Source organism: Orussus abietinus, unplaced genomic scaffold (assembly GCF_000612105.2).
Source record: "Orussus abietinus isolate OABI.00-Male unplaced genomic scaffold, Oabi_2.0 scaffold34, whole genome shotgun sequence".
In the NCBI taxonomy this organism is placed as follows: domain Eukaryota; kingdom Metazoa; phylum Arthropoda; class Insecta; order Hymenoptera; family Orussidae; genus Orussus; species Orussus abietinus.
The window spans coordinates 88,680-105,494 of record NW_019394290.1 but is presented as its reverse complement, the minus strand read 5'-3'; the positions used below and the strand labels follow the sequence as shown (position 1 = coordinate 105,494).

General features: G+C 44.6%; 1 protein-coding gene across 4 annotated transcripts; it reads right to left on the bottom strand.

Moving 5' to 3' along the window:
• Positions 1-2,954: 2,954 nt before the first annotated feature.
• Positions 2,955-16,595, bottom strand: LOC105696321 (pyruvate dehydrogenase (acetyl-transferring) kinase, mitochondrial). 4 transcript variants are annotated; one of them, XM_023434981.1, is made up of 8 exons: positions 16,241-16,595; positions 8,044-8,251; positions 7,785-7,969; positions 7,405-7,569; positions 7,077-7,255; positions 6,773-6,997; positions 6,468-6,633; positions 2,955-5,557 (listed from the first exon to the last, which is right to left on the bottom strand). In XM_023434981.1, the coding sequence occupies exons 1-8, from the start codon at positions 16,341-16,343 to the stop codon at positions 5,508-5,510; spliced, it is 1,281 nt and encodes a 426-aa protein (XP_023290749.1). In that variant the 5' UTR covers positions 16,344-16,595; the 3' UTR covers positions 2,955-5,507. The 4 variants fall into 4 exon arrangements, with proteins under 4 accessions (XP_023290749.1, XP_012274137.1, XP_023290750.1 ...); XM_012418714.2 differs by having other exon boundaries at positions 6,400-6,633; positions 16,241-16,594; XM_023434982.1 differs by having other exon boundaries at positions 6,404-6,633; positions 16,241-16,594.
• Positions 16,596-16,815: the final 220 nt, after the last annotated feature.

Below are 16,815 nucleotides of genomic sequence, written 5' to 3'. Positions count from 1 at the left end.
GATATAACAGTGATTTAAACTACCGATTTCGGAGGTATCTCGATCTCTCGATCTCCCCCTCTCCTTCTCTCTCGCTCGCTCGCCCTTAGACGCCATCCTGGGCTCCGACTTCCGCTCTTTCTCTCTCCCTCTTGCGGACAATGGGCTGACCATAAAGCAAACGATAGAGAGACAATATTCCTCCGAACAAACAATGGCCAACTTACTGCCATCGTAAACAATCTCTCCTTATCCCCTAGCGTCGTTAGCGCTGAATAATAATTTTAACTTACCGCTCGTACTCCTTAGTGATGTACGCCGCTCGACAAGATCCTTGTCAGAATCCATAAGACAGTGCAGTCCGGTCCCTGCAACAAAGTGCAGTCATCCTGGCCGCAGCTCCGTTCCGGTCTTCATATTCTAAAAAACAAGGAATTTGTTATGCCGCCTGAGAATGAATATAAAATTCCTCTATTCGCCTCTCTTATCCGGGACGATTTTTTAAAACAAGAGGAGAGAAGCAATTCCCCGGTATTTATTTTCGGTACCTTAATTTGAAAAATTAAAAAGAGAAGGGAGACACTTTTGCGTCATAGAATATCGCGGGGGTATCAAGACTGGTATCTATAATAGGATCGGTTTGTTTAACTCCACCAGGCACGAAATCGTTCCAACAAAAGCCATCGTTCGCCACCCACGCGCGAAATTCCCATCTCGATTTGCAATAATGTCGATTAGCGATCGTTGGCGCGAGATGCCAATCCTTTGGGCTCCCGCAGGACGTTTCAATTGTCTCGTAGATCAATGCGTAACGATCCTCGCAGACTCGGACGATTATCTGGTAGCCATATAAATGTTAATCAACACGGGAGTTCCTTAGGAATACCCCTCGGCAACAGGTGCCGAGCAATAAATGGTAATTAGTCGTAAAACTCGCGATTGGTAATCGCGCGACTAGCTGCGGTCTTGCGAGTGTCAAAAGCGCTGCAACAACTGTAATTGTTGCAGCGCAATTGTCGGGATTGACAGTCGATGCATCGCTCGGCACTTCTTACAGAACTTAATTAATCCTAAATCTAAATGTACATTTTTAAGCGGGACTGTTAAATTAATTATAAATAATTGTGAACCGTCTCCGGGGGCGAGCAAGTGCATCGGCGAGGCCCTACGGAGAGAGATAGAGAGCGAGAGGAAAAAAATGAAGAGGCTAAGAGGAGCACACAAAAGAGACCTCGCCGACTGCAGCAGGTTGCCTCGTGCGGCGCAACAATCGATCGCCTGCGCAGATCGCATAATTGTAATTAAGCCGATCCTCGTAACCCCGGGCAGGGTAATTGATGAGTCGAATCGCGCTGACGTGGTGCAGGGGCCCAGGGCATCGCGCTCCTCTCCGCCGTATGACGGGGCAAAATTCCCGGCATTGTTCCGACCAGTCCCTACCGGTCCGAGCTAATTTGTCGCGCCTCCGATCCGGATCCTGGAGTCCATTGTCGAGGACTCTGCGAATCGCAGTTCAGCAGTGGAGGGGCCTCCAATGCGCAAATAAGCAGCGGGTGCAGAAGTCGACTCTGACCTCGGCGACACCTCTCGGGAGAGGTGGGAAGTATTCGGCATCTGCGGAATATGCAACATGCATATAAAAGCGAGGAGTAAGGTCGCGGGTGGGTTTTTAACGCGATCCGCTCGCGGAACTAATGCGGCCTCCTAATGGACCTTCGGAGTCGCGCCTCGTGGCGGAGATTCCGCGCAGCTTCCCCCGCTTTTAATGGCGTTACTTGTTGCCGTTTCCATTAAACTCTGCCGCCCTCACCTGCGATTCCGCCAGGACGGCCCGCGGACATGGGAGATCGAGGCGGCCAAATGGAAACACGCAACGCGGAGACACGAACGGGGGGCTGCTCCCTGGTGGACCTCGCGGTCCAAGAAACGATCCCGATGCACGCCAACGACTGACATACGCAGAGTCTCTTCGGTAATTATCCAAAAGTGCGGCTCCCTGTCGAGACGGGCATCAGGGTCCTCCTCCGCTGCAGTTTGGAGAGACGAGAGCCCCTGCACGCCGTCGCCGAGCACCTCGGTATCCCTGCAGCGACCTTCGGGCACCGCTGAAAATAATATCCAGAGTTAATAATCGACCCTCGCATCTCTTACCTTCTTCCGCTCCTCTTCGCGGAGATTCGGCTCGATCTCCGTTATCCTCTCGGGGATCTCCATGATCCACGGGACCGTGAGACCGAAGTCGATCCATATCTCCTTTTTGATTCGCACGACGTAGCCGAACCCTTGAGGTCGCGCACGTCGCAGAAGAGTCCCACGGCGCCATTGCCACGGCGATCCCGTACCCTGGAATCGCTTAACATAATAATGGCCACGCTCCTGGAAGAGTCGCCACGAGAGACCTGCATGGACCTGCACGGGACCTGCTATAACGGCCACCGTGGACCCCCTGCAGTCTCTCGAGATCTACGTCGGCTACGTAATACGTTGTCTCTATCCGAGCCCCGAGCCGGTCACGTATCGGCATAAACCACGAGTCTGGATTAACGCGAAAGATCGTCCTACCTGCCGCCGGGGGAGTTACCGCCCCGTTATCGCTGACCCGTAAATCCCGACGGCGTATCGCCGTTAAGTGGACCTGGCACGCCATCCTGCAGGTTACCTTCACCGCGGTTATCTTCATTTCGTGGAAACTTCCACACGACGAGTTCCGGAGAAAACGCGGCATTTCAACGCTCCTGAAAAGTTAGGGAACTTCGAGATGGTAGCGCGTCGCGCCATCTGCCGGGCGATGGCGGCGCTACGATCGATATATCGTATCGACTGAAGGTATCGCGAAAACTGGGCGGCGCCATCTTGCGTTGCTTTTCTCGAAGTTTCTTGTGCAGTCCAGTGCGGGAGAGTTTAATCATTTTTCCGAGGTGATTTTATTTTACTTCAAAGAAATATCACGGTAGGATTGAAATAATCAACGTTAATTATTAACTCGTTGTACTGGCGATACCTTTATTAACAATGATATACAATTTACAATTTCTCCCTCGTGCGTCACACGTGATCATTTTTCAACCGCGTAGTTAGAGATTTCGATAATTAACAATTATTCTCGGGGATTCGGTAATCATACATATATTCATATATTATGAAATATTAATGACACACCTGTACAATGTGTACTTGTACGAGACACATGGTGACATGCATACGTTTCCACTCGATGCGTCAGATTGGTTATCTAATGATTTCTATTGCCAAATTATGCGTGTATTTATATCATTGATATCTATCGATTTAATATGCCACGGGTCTGTGCCAGCTTGTTATCTTTTTTTAATAACTTTACCATTTATCTACATGTTTCATACAAAGTACTAGAAACTATGGAGTTTATCGTGTTAAGAGGACAGGTCGTAATTACAGTCTTCACTGTTGGACATTTACCAAGGCGTGATATAAAAATCTGGTTCTGCAACAGATAGTGTAAATAACTACCGATGCCATTTTTAATACCATGCCTTGTTGAACCGAGACACTTTGTTCTTGACAAGAATTACGATCTATCCGTTTAACATGGCAATAAAAAAATGCAGGGTCCACCCCCATTCAAAGTAACAATTGTCTCTAACTACGCTCTACTGTACCGTTTATTTCAATTACATGCGCATGGGTAAAAATGATACAGATACTAGAAAATAAAAAATAGTTAAGTATATTCTTTTAAAATTTATAAATTTCTGAAACTAACGACGAAGCAGCCCTGCTGTGAGTCTTGCAAATTGTGTACGGGAACTTTTTGAACTGGCAACCAGTTGCGATCCTAAAAGGGTTAATAATAATTCCTTTTACAGTTTCGAAGCTCCACAGCGAACCCTGCAAAGCGTGCCTCTACATTTTCTCTGTACAAAATTCTGTCCTACACCTCGGCAACCGACTATTTTCTTTAATTGCAACGATTGATTCCCTCTTATAATTTTGCTATTTATTATTTTATATACAGTCGTATGTATATGACAGTGCATGCATTTCTAAGCATACGATTTTACACATCCTTGTGCTGTACAGCAACGAGATATCTCTATGAGCTATAGTTAAATTGCATATTTGCATCACAGTCAGCGATCCGTAGCGTATATTCCATGTGGATTGCAAAATGTGCCCATGACGGAGCATTGAAAACAAAAGATAATTAAAATATTAATATTTGCACCGGGCAAGTTATGCGAACATATGACAGATTTCTCCGGTTGCAAATTAACAGCCGAATGACTTTGGTATAATCTTAAGCCAAATGGATAGATCATTAACGACCAATACCTGCTCACAATGCATCGATGCTACGTTTCATGAATAACATTCTGCCAATCACCTTCTTACACTTAACAGTTTCCAAACCAAGGTATACAGAAGTACGAACTTTTGATTTCTAGTTGTACTATCATTGCCACTTCCAAACGTATGAGATTCTTAATGAGAATTACACTCAGTGACGTTACGAAACATCCTTTTAATTTATCTAAACGTGTAACGACCATGTTCACGCCATTTGCATTCCGATCCAAAACGATTTATAATCTAAACGCCACCCTATAATTCCTGCAAGTGGCAGGCATTGATTTAAATTATTTAAATATTTAGTTTCAAAGCCTCTCGAGTCGATGCAGTGCATGCATCCATTGCATCGAGGAGACTTGGTTGTAAAAATTTACATTTACAATCTCAGGGCGGAAAATAAGAATTCCCTAACAGTATACAATTTTCACTTTCGACGCCCATTATTCCCAGCATGGAAATTAAACCGTGTGATGACCCGACGATCAAATATTAATATAAACCTAAACCTACTGCTAAACGGAACTCTAAACGAATTCCAGAACATTTTTTTCTAATAAATAAAAAGTAAAATCGACACCATGAACTTAATCACTGGTCGTAACAAGATCGTTACGGTTTTCGTTTACAAAGTTGAAGGGAAACGGGAGGTCTCGAGTTAACTGGAACTCCCGGAAAAATCGAATTGCCACCGGGTTAAAAAAAGAAAAAAAATATATATATCACACATCATCGAAGCAACCCAGTTGCTCGATTTCATTTTTCATGAAAATTTCAGCCTGGTCCTTTTGCGACGAAATCCATGGCATTCCCTACGCTCCCTGTTACCGAATTCTCTATCGGAACTTCGTTGTCCTCCACTTCCGACTTCCGGTTCCCATCGTCTCGATGGTGCCGGGATTTAACGTAACCTCATCGTTATACCTTCCGTTAATTTTTCCACTTTGAAACCAAGCCAAAGTGTTATTTTTAATCCGACCTCCCGAGTGCCGGCTCGCATCTCGGCAAAGGTCCTCTCACTTCGCAGTGAGACAAAATGTAAATCGGCCGTCGAAGCCCTCATAGAAACAGCAAATTTCCTTTTTAAATGATATGTAGTCCCTTTACCATCCTCGCAGCTGGCAAACTCTGCCCGGAGCGTCTATATTATACGACGAGCGTTGAAAGCACTCTGCCTCCTTGGGCAATTCATTTATTGGCATTCAATCGAAGCCCAGACCGGGTGGACGGCTTCGGTAATTTCCTAAGCCACCTACAAAAATATCAGCGTCACGTGCGGATAAATAGAAGAAAAGCTGCGCAAAAGAGCGACAAGTTCCGGGAACCGGTCAAGGCATGTGACTTTCGGCAATTTTATTCTTAAGGTGAAGTGAAACACCCTTCAAATCAGTCGATTCGAATACAACACTTTTTTTTTAAGGGTATTAGACCAAACTGTCCGAAACTTTGACACATCCTGATCATCTAAGAATTGTCCTGACACATTGAAAATTTGGATTTTTTAAAAGAAATTTTTTAACTCAGCCCAGACCAGAATAAAAATGGCGTCGAGCTCTCATATTTCGATCAATTATCGAAGGCTTTGATATGAAAATCGAAAGGGTCAGGACAATTTTACGAGAATTTAGAACCCTCTGGTAATCGATAAACTCGCATTTGAACGGGATAAGGGCAAAAAAAGTGTTGTATGCGCTTCTATGCTAAAACGATGGGAGTATCGGAGTGAAAATTTAATTGACCTGGAAATCACAGATGGCGCAGGGGGTCCCTCTGCAGTCAATTAGGGCCCCAGAAAGCTTGAATCCAGAGGATTTCTGGAGTTTTACTTCGATTTCTTGATATTTATTGTACGAAAACGATAGGTGTAGTATGCCATTTGGTACAATATTCAATGTAATTCGACACAGCTGTCGATATAAAAACGAACGTCGGCATCGTAGGCATTTAGAAAAATCTTCTTTATCGACGTTGATCAAGTTCCTCGACGTGTTTCACTTCACCTTAAAGCTCTGATTATCGCGCACGGTTGTGAATTTAATTGTGAAATTAAAAATCGATCTCGACGTAACGAAAGCGTTGAAACGGCTCAACTACCTACTTTACCGTGTTTTGGTCATCCGCCGAGCCGTCCAGAGGGTGCTAGCATTGACTTATCTCCATACCATGAGGAAGTCTGTGGCCTTGGGTATTGCTCATGCAAAGCTGCCGAGTGGCCATGCCGCCCCCGCACTGGCTGCTCCAATCGGCAATGGGCACGGTAGTTCGGTAGAACTTGGACGAAGTCTTGTTGAAGATGGGCAGTAACTCGTTCGCCTCGTTGGACAGGGCCTGAGTAAAAAGCATACGACTTGATGGACTTGAACGTCACTCCCTACTATTACATTTTAACGAGCTATATATAAGAATGTCACATCACCAGCGTACAAGGGAACAGGTGAAATCCTAGAGCGACTTCAAGGTCCCTTACCTTCAAATAAATAACCGCATCCGTGCCGTATCCTTCGCAGCTGAGAAGGACGATGTCGCCGTGGAAATATCTAGCATAGAGACGCGACAATGGCAGACCGTAACCATATCCTGCCAATGGGACCGTATGAGCATCGGACTTGCTCGGCTGAGGCGCGGTACTGTACATGTACTTGAAGAGATTGTCCATCTGCGAACGGGGAATCCCCCCACCTCGGTCGGACGTCTGGAAAAATTATGGAATATTTATATTAAGATGGCGAAAAAAATTACGACAGCCGATATGGACCTTATGGTGACTATACCTTCACGCAAATGTCCTCCTTTCCGCGGACAACCGTGACCTCGATGGGTGGATAGTTGTCAGAGTCGGTCCCATGGTATTCCATGACGGCTCGCATGCTGTTCTTGAAGAGCTCGAACAACATATGGTACAAATGGCTTGGCACGTAGACTACTCGAATTTCATTCCCTCGTTCGAGCTCTAAAAAAGAATTGAGAAAAGGCAATCAAGGTACCGTTTACGTGGGTGAGGACCTCCGATAAGTATTTCATACTTTTCTCCGATTACTTAGCTGCGGTATTACTTACTATTAATATTAATCTACTAACATGTTCATAGGTGAAACTTGCCGTTATGCTGCGTGATTCTGAGCTCCGGGCTCGCGAGGTAATATTGGTCGCATAGGAATCGTGCATTTTCATAGGCGTCCTTCACGACCGCCGTTAAATCGCATAATGGATCTATACATCCCACGTGTCTGCTGTGGCCGTTTAAAAGTCCACCGAACAACAAGGCTGCGCAGAAGAAAAAGCCGTAAAGATGGAGAAAGTCATGATCTGGCATAAGGTGCACCGGGGGGAAGAAATGAGGTGAATGATGGCCGTCACACCGGGGACCTTACCGTAATGAAATCTTCTTAACGACCAATTACGGAGCAATGCCGGACGGTCATTTTGAAGAGATATGAAAAAAAAAAAGGAGGAGGAAGAACGATTATCCCGCAACTCACTGTGCTGGTTAATGAGCATCCGGATGGAGATCCGCGACATGAAGAAGCGGTCGAGGAAATACTGAATACTGTTCTCCGTCTGCATGTCCACGTCGTGAGATTCCTTCAGCTCCAAAACCCCCTGGGCCATGGTCTGCACAACGTCGGCATGTCTATTTTTGATCTTGACCAACGCCTGGCAGAATCTGAAAGAGAAAAAGGAGATCGACAATGAGCGGCAGGGAAATTGTGATAATTTTCTCGGGCATTTTCCAATCACCTGTCCAGGGTGGAGTCGCTGATTTCAGCCTTCTCGAAGTGTATGATCTCTTCGAAGGAAGTGACGTAGAGGTTGTTGACGATACCGACACTAGGCATTCTGAGGAGGTTTTCCGGAAGCAGGTGGATCTCCTTCATGATGTTCGCCAGCCGGACCGGAAGTTCCTTCCGCAGGAAGATGAAGGACTTCCGCTCGCAGGCGCTGAGTCCTGGAAGGAAACATTATGATAAGACATCGTGCAGGATATCGTCCAATCTCTCGATATAAAGTACGCAATTAGAGTTACGGATTACTTTAGGGGAGACAAAAAAAAAGATGAAATGAAATATCGCCATCGCTGCGACGCTCTTATCTGACCAATGAAACCTCGAGACGCGTCGAAAACAGATACGAGCGGTAAATATTGCGGATATTTTCTCTTGTACATAACGCCGATAAGATGTCGCCGACAAAAGTCGCGATAGAGTCGAAGAGAACCGGAGATGGAGTAATTCATTGCATATAAAAATCCGCTCGTGCAGATCGAGAACGGCCATTCGAGGAACGCAGTCGGGAAAGCATCGCGATGGAAACTTTTCCGAGCGTAACAATTGAAATTTACGAGCGCCCTATAAAAAGAATTCCTACGAGTATGAAAGCTAACAGTGGATATGTGCCCATAATTATGAAAGTGGTCTAAGTCAAAATTAAAAAAAAAAAATGAGTTTATCAGTTATTTCACGCCATATTATTTCAAACGAAATTAATTCAATGTAATTTCGAAACAAAAAATATATGACAGACCACTTTTATAATTATGGGCACATATGTGTCCATAATTATGAAAGTGGTCTAAGTCAAAATTAAAAAACATTGAGTTTATCAGTTATTTCACGCCATATTATTTCAAACGAAATTAATTCAATGTAATTTCGAAACAAAAAATATATGACTTAGACCACTTTCATAATTATGGGCACATATGTCAAAAGTGACTCGGCTCATATTGCGATTACGTCAATTCGATTCCGCCATGCGGCTTAGTAATGCACCATTACTCAATTAGATGAAATTCCAGAAGCGCGCCAGAGGGAAGACAATGAAATCGAGGTCGAGAAAAAAAAATGTAATAACGTCGGTCATAACGCAATTAAATCTGGAATTAATCGAGGAAGTCGGCAGCTCGGAAATGCAAATCCTCGATGCAACAAAGCGGAGTTTGTCATATTTCCCAGTTTTATAATCACCCGATGCCGAGGTCGGCAGGTCAAGATTCGTCGGGGTCAGGATCAAGATTTGCAATTTCCTCCGACTAGCTAACAATTTATTTTTACAACGGTTATCTTTAAAGGCCCGAAGAGACTCGAGGTCTATTTCTAACGCGAACTACGCAGGAAATCGCGAGAAATTTTACGTGCCCTCCGACGAAATTGGATCTCGAAATCACGTTTCTGGGGAAGCAACGAGATAAAGGTGACCTGTGCAATTTTGCTTGACATCCAAGGGTACGCGTCATTTGCCCGTAATGACTTGGCATGGGAACAAATTCACCGGTTGTCTCGAATCGCCCTCCCCCAAAAATCGTTTATAACATTCTAGTCGATGTTTCCCAACGCGCGCATAAAGAAAGGCTTAATTTACAGTCCGCATAAATATACAAAGTGCGGGTGTCCAATTTTCGGTCCCAAGTACAAGGTCCCCGGTTAAACATTCAAGTCCCCCCCGGCTAAGTGCAAGGTTCCTAAATTGGAATCCCACCTAGGAAGTCGTGGACTTTCCTCGCCTTGGACTTTGGGCGACCCGGTGAGAATTTCGCGATTGACGGACTCCTCTCCGAGAATAGTTTTTCTCACGCGGTCCAGAGTCCAAGAGAGGGTGTGTCCTCCGAAAATAATTCTCGGCTCTTTGCGTGTCACTTCGAGCCACGTGCGCCCTTACGAGTCGATCAGCTGATCGCCGCATCCGGAGTAATTGCCAAAATTCAATACAATGATTAATTCTTTATCTTCTTTTTTAATATATATTTTCTTTTCCTCGATTCAGGCCGAACGACGGATACCTTTACCTCGTGTTCACCCGTCGAAAAAACGGAAACGCGCGCCCTTACGAGCCGATCAGCTGATCGCCGCATCCGGAGTAATTGCCAAAATTCAATACGATGATTAATTGTTTTTCTTCTTATTTAATATACACTTTTTTTTTCCTAGATTTAGGCCGAACTACGGATACCTTTACCTCGTGTTCACCCGAGGAAAAAACGGAAACGACCTTGAAACAACAAAGTAAAATTAAAAACGATAAGAAGTCAGCATCGAGACTCGGTTATCGCCCTGCCTGTCAAATTCGATATCGCGAGGCTTAACTCGTGCAATCGGTCGCGGGCATTTTTTTTCCCTCTCTGCTTTTTAATATTGTTTACCGCGAGCGGAGTGCAAATTACAGGTGCGGCTTGGCAAATATCATGTCGGATTTCAATAACACGTCGCCGCTCGGGGATTAGCCATTCAGTCAGCTGATTGAGACGTTTCAGAGTCCGCTCTGCCACGCCTCTTACTCACTGGCTAGGAATTTGCATACGTTCTAGAATTGCTTCTCAATCTCTACCGCGTCTGGAAAAAACAGTATATTGTTATGACGAGGAGATTCGCACGTATCGCTAAGTGAACACTTGCGAATTAGATAAACGCAATCCAGACAGAGGCCGATAAAATTGTAATTAAACCACCGACTTTGCCCGCCGCAAGCTGATCAAATTGACGCAAATTTTGTGGCTAAATTGGAAAATTAATGACGTCAGTGTAATCACGAACTTCGGCCCCTGGAGGTGTTACATCAAGCGCGTATTAACATTTACCGGAAATTCTCTAAAATATTCAAGCCGAGTCGTCGAATATTTAAATCAAGACGAGCCTCGTGTACTCTCCACGTCGAAGCGTTAAATAAAAAAAAAAAAAAAGCGTCATCAAGACGAGAGGAATAATTATTATCGGTACATGCTCGTGACTGTCAAGGCTACGTAGCTGCGTCGCATGTTACACGTGAGACATCCTGCAATGATACCCTTGAAATTAATTGACACGTTACGTCACTGCCGCATCGGAAGTGCGATTAAGGGAACGAAAGTCTCGATCCAGATCGAAAATAAATCCCTCGTGAATTTATTCATTAAAAAATCTCGTTTAGCCACAAGTCGATCGCACCGTTGTGCACATACTTCCGGATAATCCGGCCGTACCTATGTACTGATATCGCACATTTGCCATGTACTCGTCATTCTAACAATTCCCAGTGAGTCATCGAGTCGGTATTTAACAGCCTTAATATAGCAGGCAATTTGCCCGGAGAAGTAAAACCAACGTGCGATTGAATTGCACATTATTCCCCGACTTTGTCCCCATCCAGAAAAAAAAGAAAAAAAAATCTAAATGTTTATCTAAAATTAAATTGCGCCATACTTGGATCTGCAAATTGCAGGCATTTCGTAAGAAATGAAATCCGGTAACCGAGGAAGCGATGGGTCCCGATTTGCGGTTAATCGCCCAGTGACGCGCATGGATATCAATTATTACTCGTACACTCCATGTCGATAATGATATCGTCGAGGTTTATGCGACTAAAGAGCGATTTCGCAAAGGCTGTTGCGAAGCAGACGAGCCCCCAACTCGTCAGAGACCCACACACATCCAGCGGCGTGTTTAACGTGGCACTAACACACAGGAGAAGCCTCCACTTTTTAAAGAGGCGATAAAAGCCTGCCGCGCGTTTCCGTCGGTATATGCAGCGGTATATAGCGGTATATAGCGGAGTACATACGGATGAAACGCCCATGCGGACGTGGAGGTCCGGCGGGTGTTCCAGATTATTTTCCATGCCTGTATCTCCGCTGGAGCGATCAACAATTACGAAACCGACCGGTTTCCGCTCCCCGGGGGTCTTACAGCGTCACGGGCAAACAATGATCTCTGTTTATTGAACTTTTCGGGAACTATCGGGCAAACATATTGTATCTTGCGCGAAGGCAGGCCAACAGGTGCCACGAGGATTAAGGTGAAGTGAAACCCCCTTCAAATCAGTCGATTCTAATACAACACTTTTTGTTTAAGGGTAAAAGACCAAACTGTCCGAAACTTTGACACGTCACTCCTGATCATCTAAGAATTGTCCTGACACATACAAAATTTGGATTTTGCAAACAAATCTTTTAATTCAGCCCAGACCAAAACCAAAATGGCGACGAGCTCTCATATTTCGATCGATATACAATTATCGAAGGCTCTGATATGAGAAACTAAAGGGTCAGGACAATGTTACGACAATTTAGAACAATCTGGTAATCGATAAACTCGCATTTGAACGGGATAAAGGCAAAAAAAGCGTTGTATGCGCTTCTATGCCAAAACGATGGTAATACGAGGTCTCGGAGTGAAAATTTAATTGCCCTGGAAATCACAGATGGCGCAGGGGGTCCCTCTGCAATCAATTAGGGCCCCAGAAAGCATGAATCCAGAGGATTTCTGGTGTTTTACTTCGATTTCTTTATAATTATTCTACGAAAACGACAGGTGGAGTATGCCATTTGGTACAATACACAATATAATTCGACCCAGCTGTCGATATAAAAACCAACGTCGGCAACGTAGGCATTTAGAAAAATCTTCTTTATCGATGTCGATGAAGTTCCTCGACGTGTTTCACTTCACCTTAAGTTAGGCCTCCATGTCTGATACTTTTTGGGAGTACTAATTCAACGATCACAATAAATTAAATAGTTATCTCGCGGCATGGACGTTGAATTTTATTTCCCTCGAGACACGCCCAGACCGGAAGCTGGTCGAGACCCAAAAATCGGGAAATAGTCTGCAAGAAACGCGCCAACAATCCGGCGAGCCCTCTGACGTCGCCTCGACGAAGAACTCGTCACCAAGATGGCGGCCGCCCGGAATAGAAGCCTCTCGAGGCGTGCCCAAGAAGAAGCGAGGGCCGTGGGCGTCGTTTCCGGTATCCTCGAGCTTTCACCCTCGAGGCTTTTCCGTATTTCCGGCAAGAGGACGCTAACCCGAGCGGAAGTTACGAGGTGAGCGAGGGACGCCTCCGCGGCCGCCATCTTGGATTCTAGGGAGCGGAAGCGTCTATCGGGAATTCCTTTTAACGCTTCTTATAAGTCTTGTAAAGCATGTTATAGGCGACATCGACTCTCCTTGACGTGTCCCGAGGAGATAATCTCGTGATCGATGCCGGGAATAACTACCCCCGAGGGAAAAGGTAGGCGAATAGTATATAAACGCGTCGCACCTTTATACCGTTTCGCAAGGTATCTCGCGTCTCGACTGACCGGCTGATTTCTCCTCAATTTTTTCAGACAATCGCCCTTGGAAGGCGTACTCGACGGCTTCACGAAACCGATTACTCCGTTTAACGGACGGTGATGCGCTGGCCATGAATTCAATTTAGCTTAAGGTGAAGTGAAACCCCCTTCAAATCAGTCGATTCTAATACGACACTTTTTTTTAAGGGTAAAAGACCAAACTGTCCGAAACTTTGACACGTCACTCCTGATCATCTAAGAATTGTCCCGACACATTGAAAATTTGGATTTTTCAACAACATTTTTTAACTCAGCTCAGACAAGAACCAAAATGGCGTCGAGCTCTGATATTTCGATCAATATACAATTATCGAAGGCTCTGATATGAGAAACTAAAGGGCCAGGACAATTTTACGAGAATTTAGAACACTCTGGTAATCGATAAATTCGCATTTCAACGGGATAAAGGCAAAAAAAGTGTTGTATGCGCTTCTATGCTAAAACGATGGTAATACGAGGTCTCGGAGTGAAAATTTAATTGTCCTGGAAATCAGAGATGGCGCCGGGGGTCCCACTGCAGTCAATTAGGGCCCCAGAAAGCACGAATCCGGAGGATTTCTGGAGTTTTACTTCGATTTCTTGATATATATTGTACGAAAACGACAGGTGGAGTATGCCATTTAGTGCAATACCCAATATAATTCGACACAGCTGTCAATATACAAACGAACGTCGGCAACGTAGGCATTCAGAAAAATCTCCTTTATCGACGTCGATCAAGTTCCTCGACATGTTTCACTTCACCTTAAGAGCGAGGGTTACACAATTTGTCCAATTACCCAGGTTAGTATTGTAAAATAAGTCGGCAAGAAAGCTTACGATAGTGTAGGGGAATAATTTACACTTTTAGGAGGTACGCGTAATGCCAGTTACGGATACACCGGAGTGCGAGTAATGTACACAAGTTGGGGTAGGACCGAATCCATGCCTTTGATCCTGGTTTAAGATGCTCATGTGAGGACAGATTTCTCTAATTTTTGGCGATCTACCAATTACCGCCACCACTCGTATACGTAATGGCTATAAATCGGAGGCATAAATAGACCTAAGGTCAATCTAATTTCTCGCGCAAGCTAAACTTTGTAGGCGAGCTTCTCGCTTCCACATTTCGAAAAAAGACGTCGCGTGTAAATTTAATACCGAGCCGTAACGACGGGAGTATAGAAAATCCGAATTACGCGTTATTTTTCCTTATTTAATTAAAACTTGCAGATTGCCCATCAAACGAAGAACGCGGAAGCAAACTGGGCATTATTCCTCCGCAACGTCTACTTGGAATTTCAGTCTTTTTCATTGAATAATTAGGCTTGTTTATACGTCAGCTAACCGGAGTCATGCGCCGGACGTCGGCTATCAACCACTATAGTTAATTCATCCCTACTGCATGTCCGAAGCTGACCTATAACTCTGCAGCTGGTCTGAAAATTAACACCGGTAGCGATAGCTCTGCGTCTCGTTATTTCATTTTCATCCTTTGTTTAATACAACTGCTAATAGTACTGACGTCAAGGAATTAACTTCAAGCCTTGATCTCTTTTCTTGCCTTGCTAAAAAAAAAAAATGATTAAACGATTTTTATCCTTACTTTTCGTTGCCTTTCTGAACTGAGAAAAAGTTTTCATCGAAGCATATATTTATTTTTTGAATTAATAGAATATTTTTTTGGTTTGGTGGAGACTTTTTTCTCAGTGTACTAAAGGGGCTTATCAATTATTATTTACTTAGCGCGACTATTGATCGGATTTTATTCGGTTTGGTAGAAGTGGGTGAACTCGCGCCTCTTTTCGCAGTGGGTCCTTCTCTAACTTAGGCATTGCCAATCGCGTCCTCTCTCTTGCTCTCCCTCGCTTTCTCCCATGGCAATCGCACGGGGGCCTACGTGACCAATGTAAATCCACCGGGGTCATGTGTCGAACAATCCGTGTAGGAACTCAAAGCTTTCGTCAGTTGCAGGTTCATTTCCTGCAGTTTGTTATTACAGGTACCTATACACCTTTACAGCCATGTACACATTTACGTTTATGCAAATGCCTTCGACTCTCCAGCTTCGTTAAAGTGATAAAGCTCTAAACTGCTCTACGTTATAGCTTTTAGGATGTATCCCTGAATGCCTCGATCCCCTGGAGCATCTGGGATAGGAAAGATCAATGAATCTTATACGGAATCTTCTGAAAACACGAAACAAGGAGCAGGCGACTTTAAGTGAGCAATTCCAGATTCACTAAATTAACGCAGGAACGTTAAAACATTCCTAAAAGTTTCGCTTAAATGAAGTAACATTACTCAAGCTGTGATTATAGTTAAAAAAATATTTCCATCCACTAGACGTCTTAAGCCGTTTATACCGTGAGATTAATCTTCATCCTTGAAAGGATATTTAAATTGGCTAGCCTTGGGAGGTCTTGGAGAGAGACGACTAGAAATCTTCAGAATATCTGGTTCCTGATCATTCGACTGGGACTGTTACGATACAGACCTAAAAATAGAGCTCACATGATTTTTCCAATGTCGCCAATAAGTTTTAAAGATCAAATGACATGTCCGAGAAATTACATCAGAAAGAAGTATACCCGATTAACAGCTTAGATTAATCCAATATCCATGTTTCTTCTCCGGAGGGCTTAATCGATTAATCTAGAGTAATTTAATTGAACTAACGATTACGGAGCATCGCTATCAGACTTAAATCTGACGACGGAGGGCCTTTAGGAATGAAAGAAAATTATAATTAAATTTCTACACTCTGTTATTCCTTTTTAGGGGAAGATTACAGTTTGGGATAAGGATCGGAGAGATCGACGTTGAGAATTTTTGAGACGCTCTCAGAGAAATGTGCCCATAATCTCGGCTCACCGAAATCGATGAACTGTTTTATCGAAAGCGGCGAGGGGTTGAACTGCGAGTAGAAGTCTAACATCTTGGTGATGTTCCCAAGACAGCGCTGAGTGAACTTCATTTTGTCGCGCCTCGAACATTAACACCGGGCCCTTGAGTCGAGTTCCTCGAAGGTCGTCCTCGAAGTACTTCACGAAGAGGTTAGGCTTCCCGTATGGCTAGTTAGGTTGAAAAAAAAACTCCTCTCGTGCCAGTCAATGAATGGGTACACGAGCTCAATCGAATTGAAACGCCGCGCGAACCGCGATTCACCCGGAACTAAAGAATGGCGAAACGGGACTAAGCGCGAACCAAGAAGTCAGCCACGAAGTGTCGAGGATGGGAGATGGCAGCTACGAATCCGGAATTCTCTTCATTGCAGAGCATAGAGGCATCAAAAACGGCACCGTGCTGCCGCGGCGCGGAGGACTGCGGAACTTGCCGCGCCTGTGCCATCTGACCGCAATGCAGGGAACTGTATACACCTTCGACTCGATCACAAGGATTACCGACAGAGAATAACAAGGAGTGCTCGACAACCGTTAAACGACGAA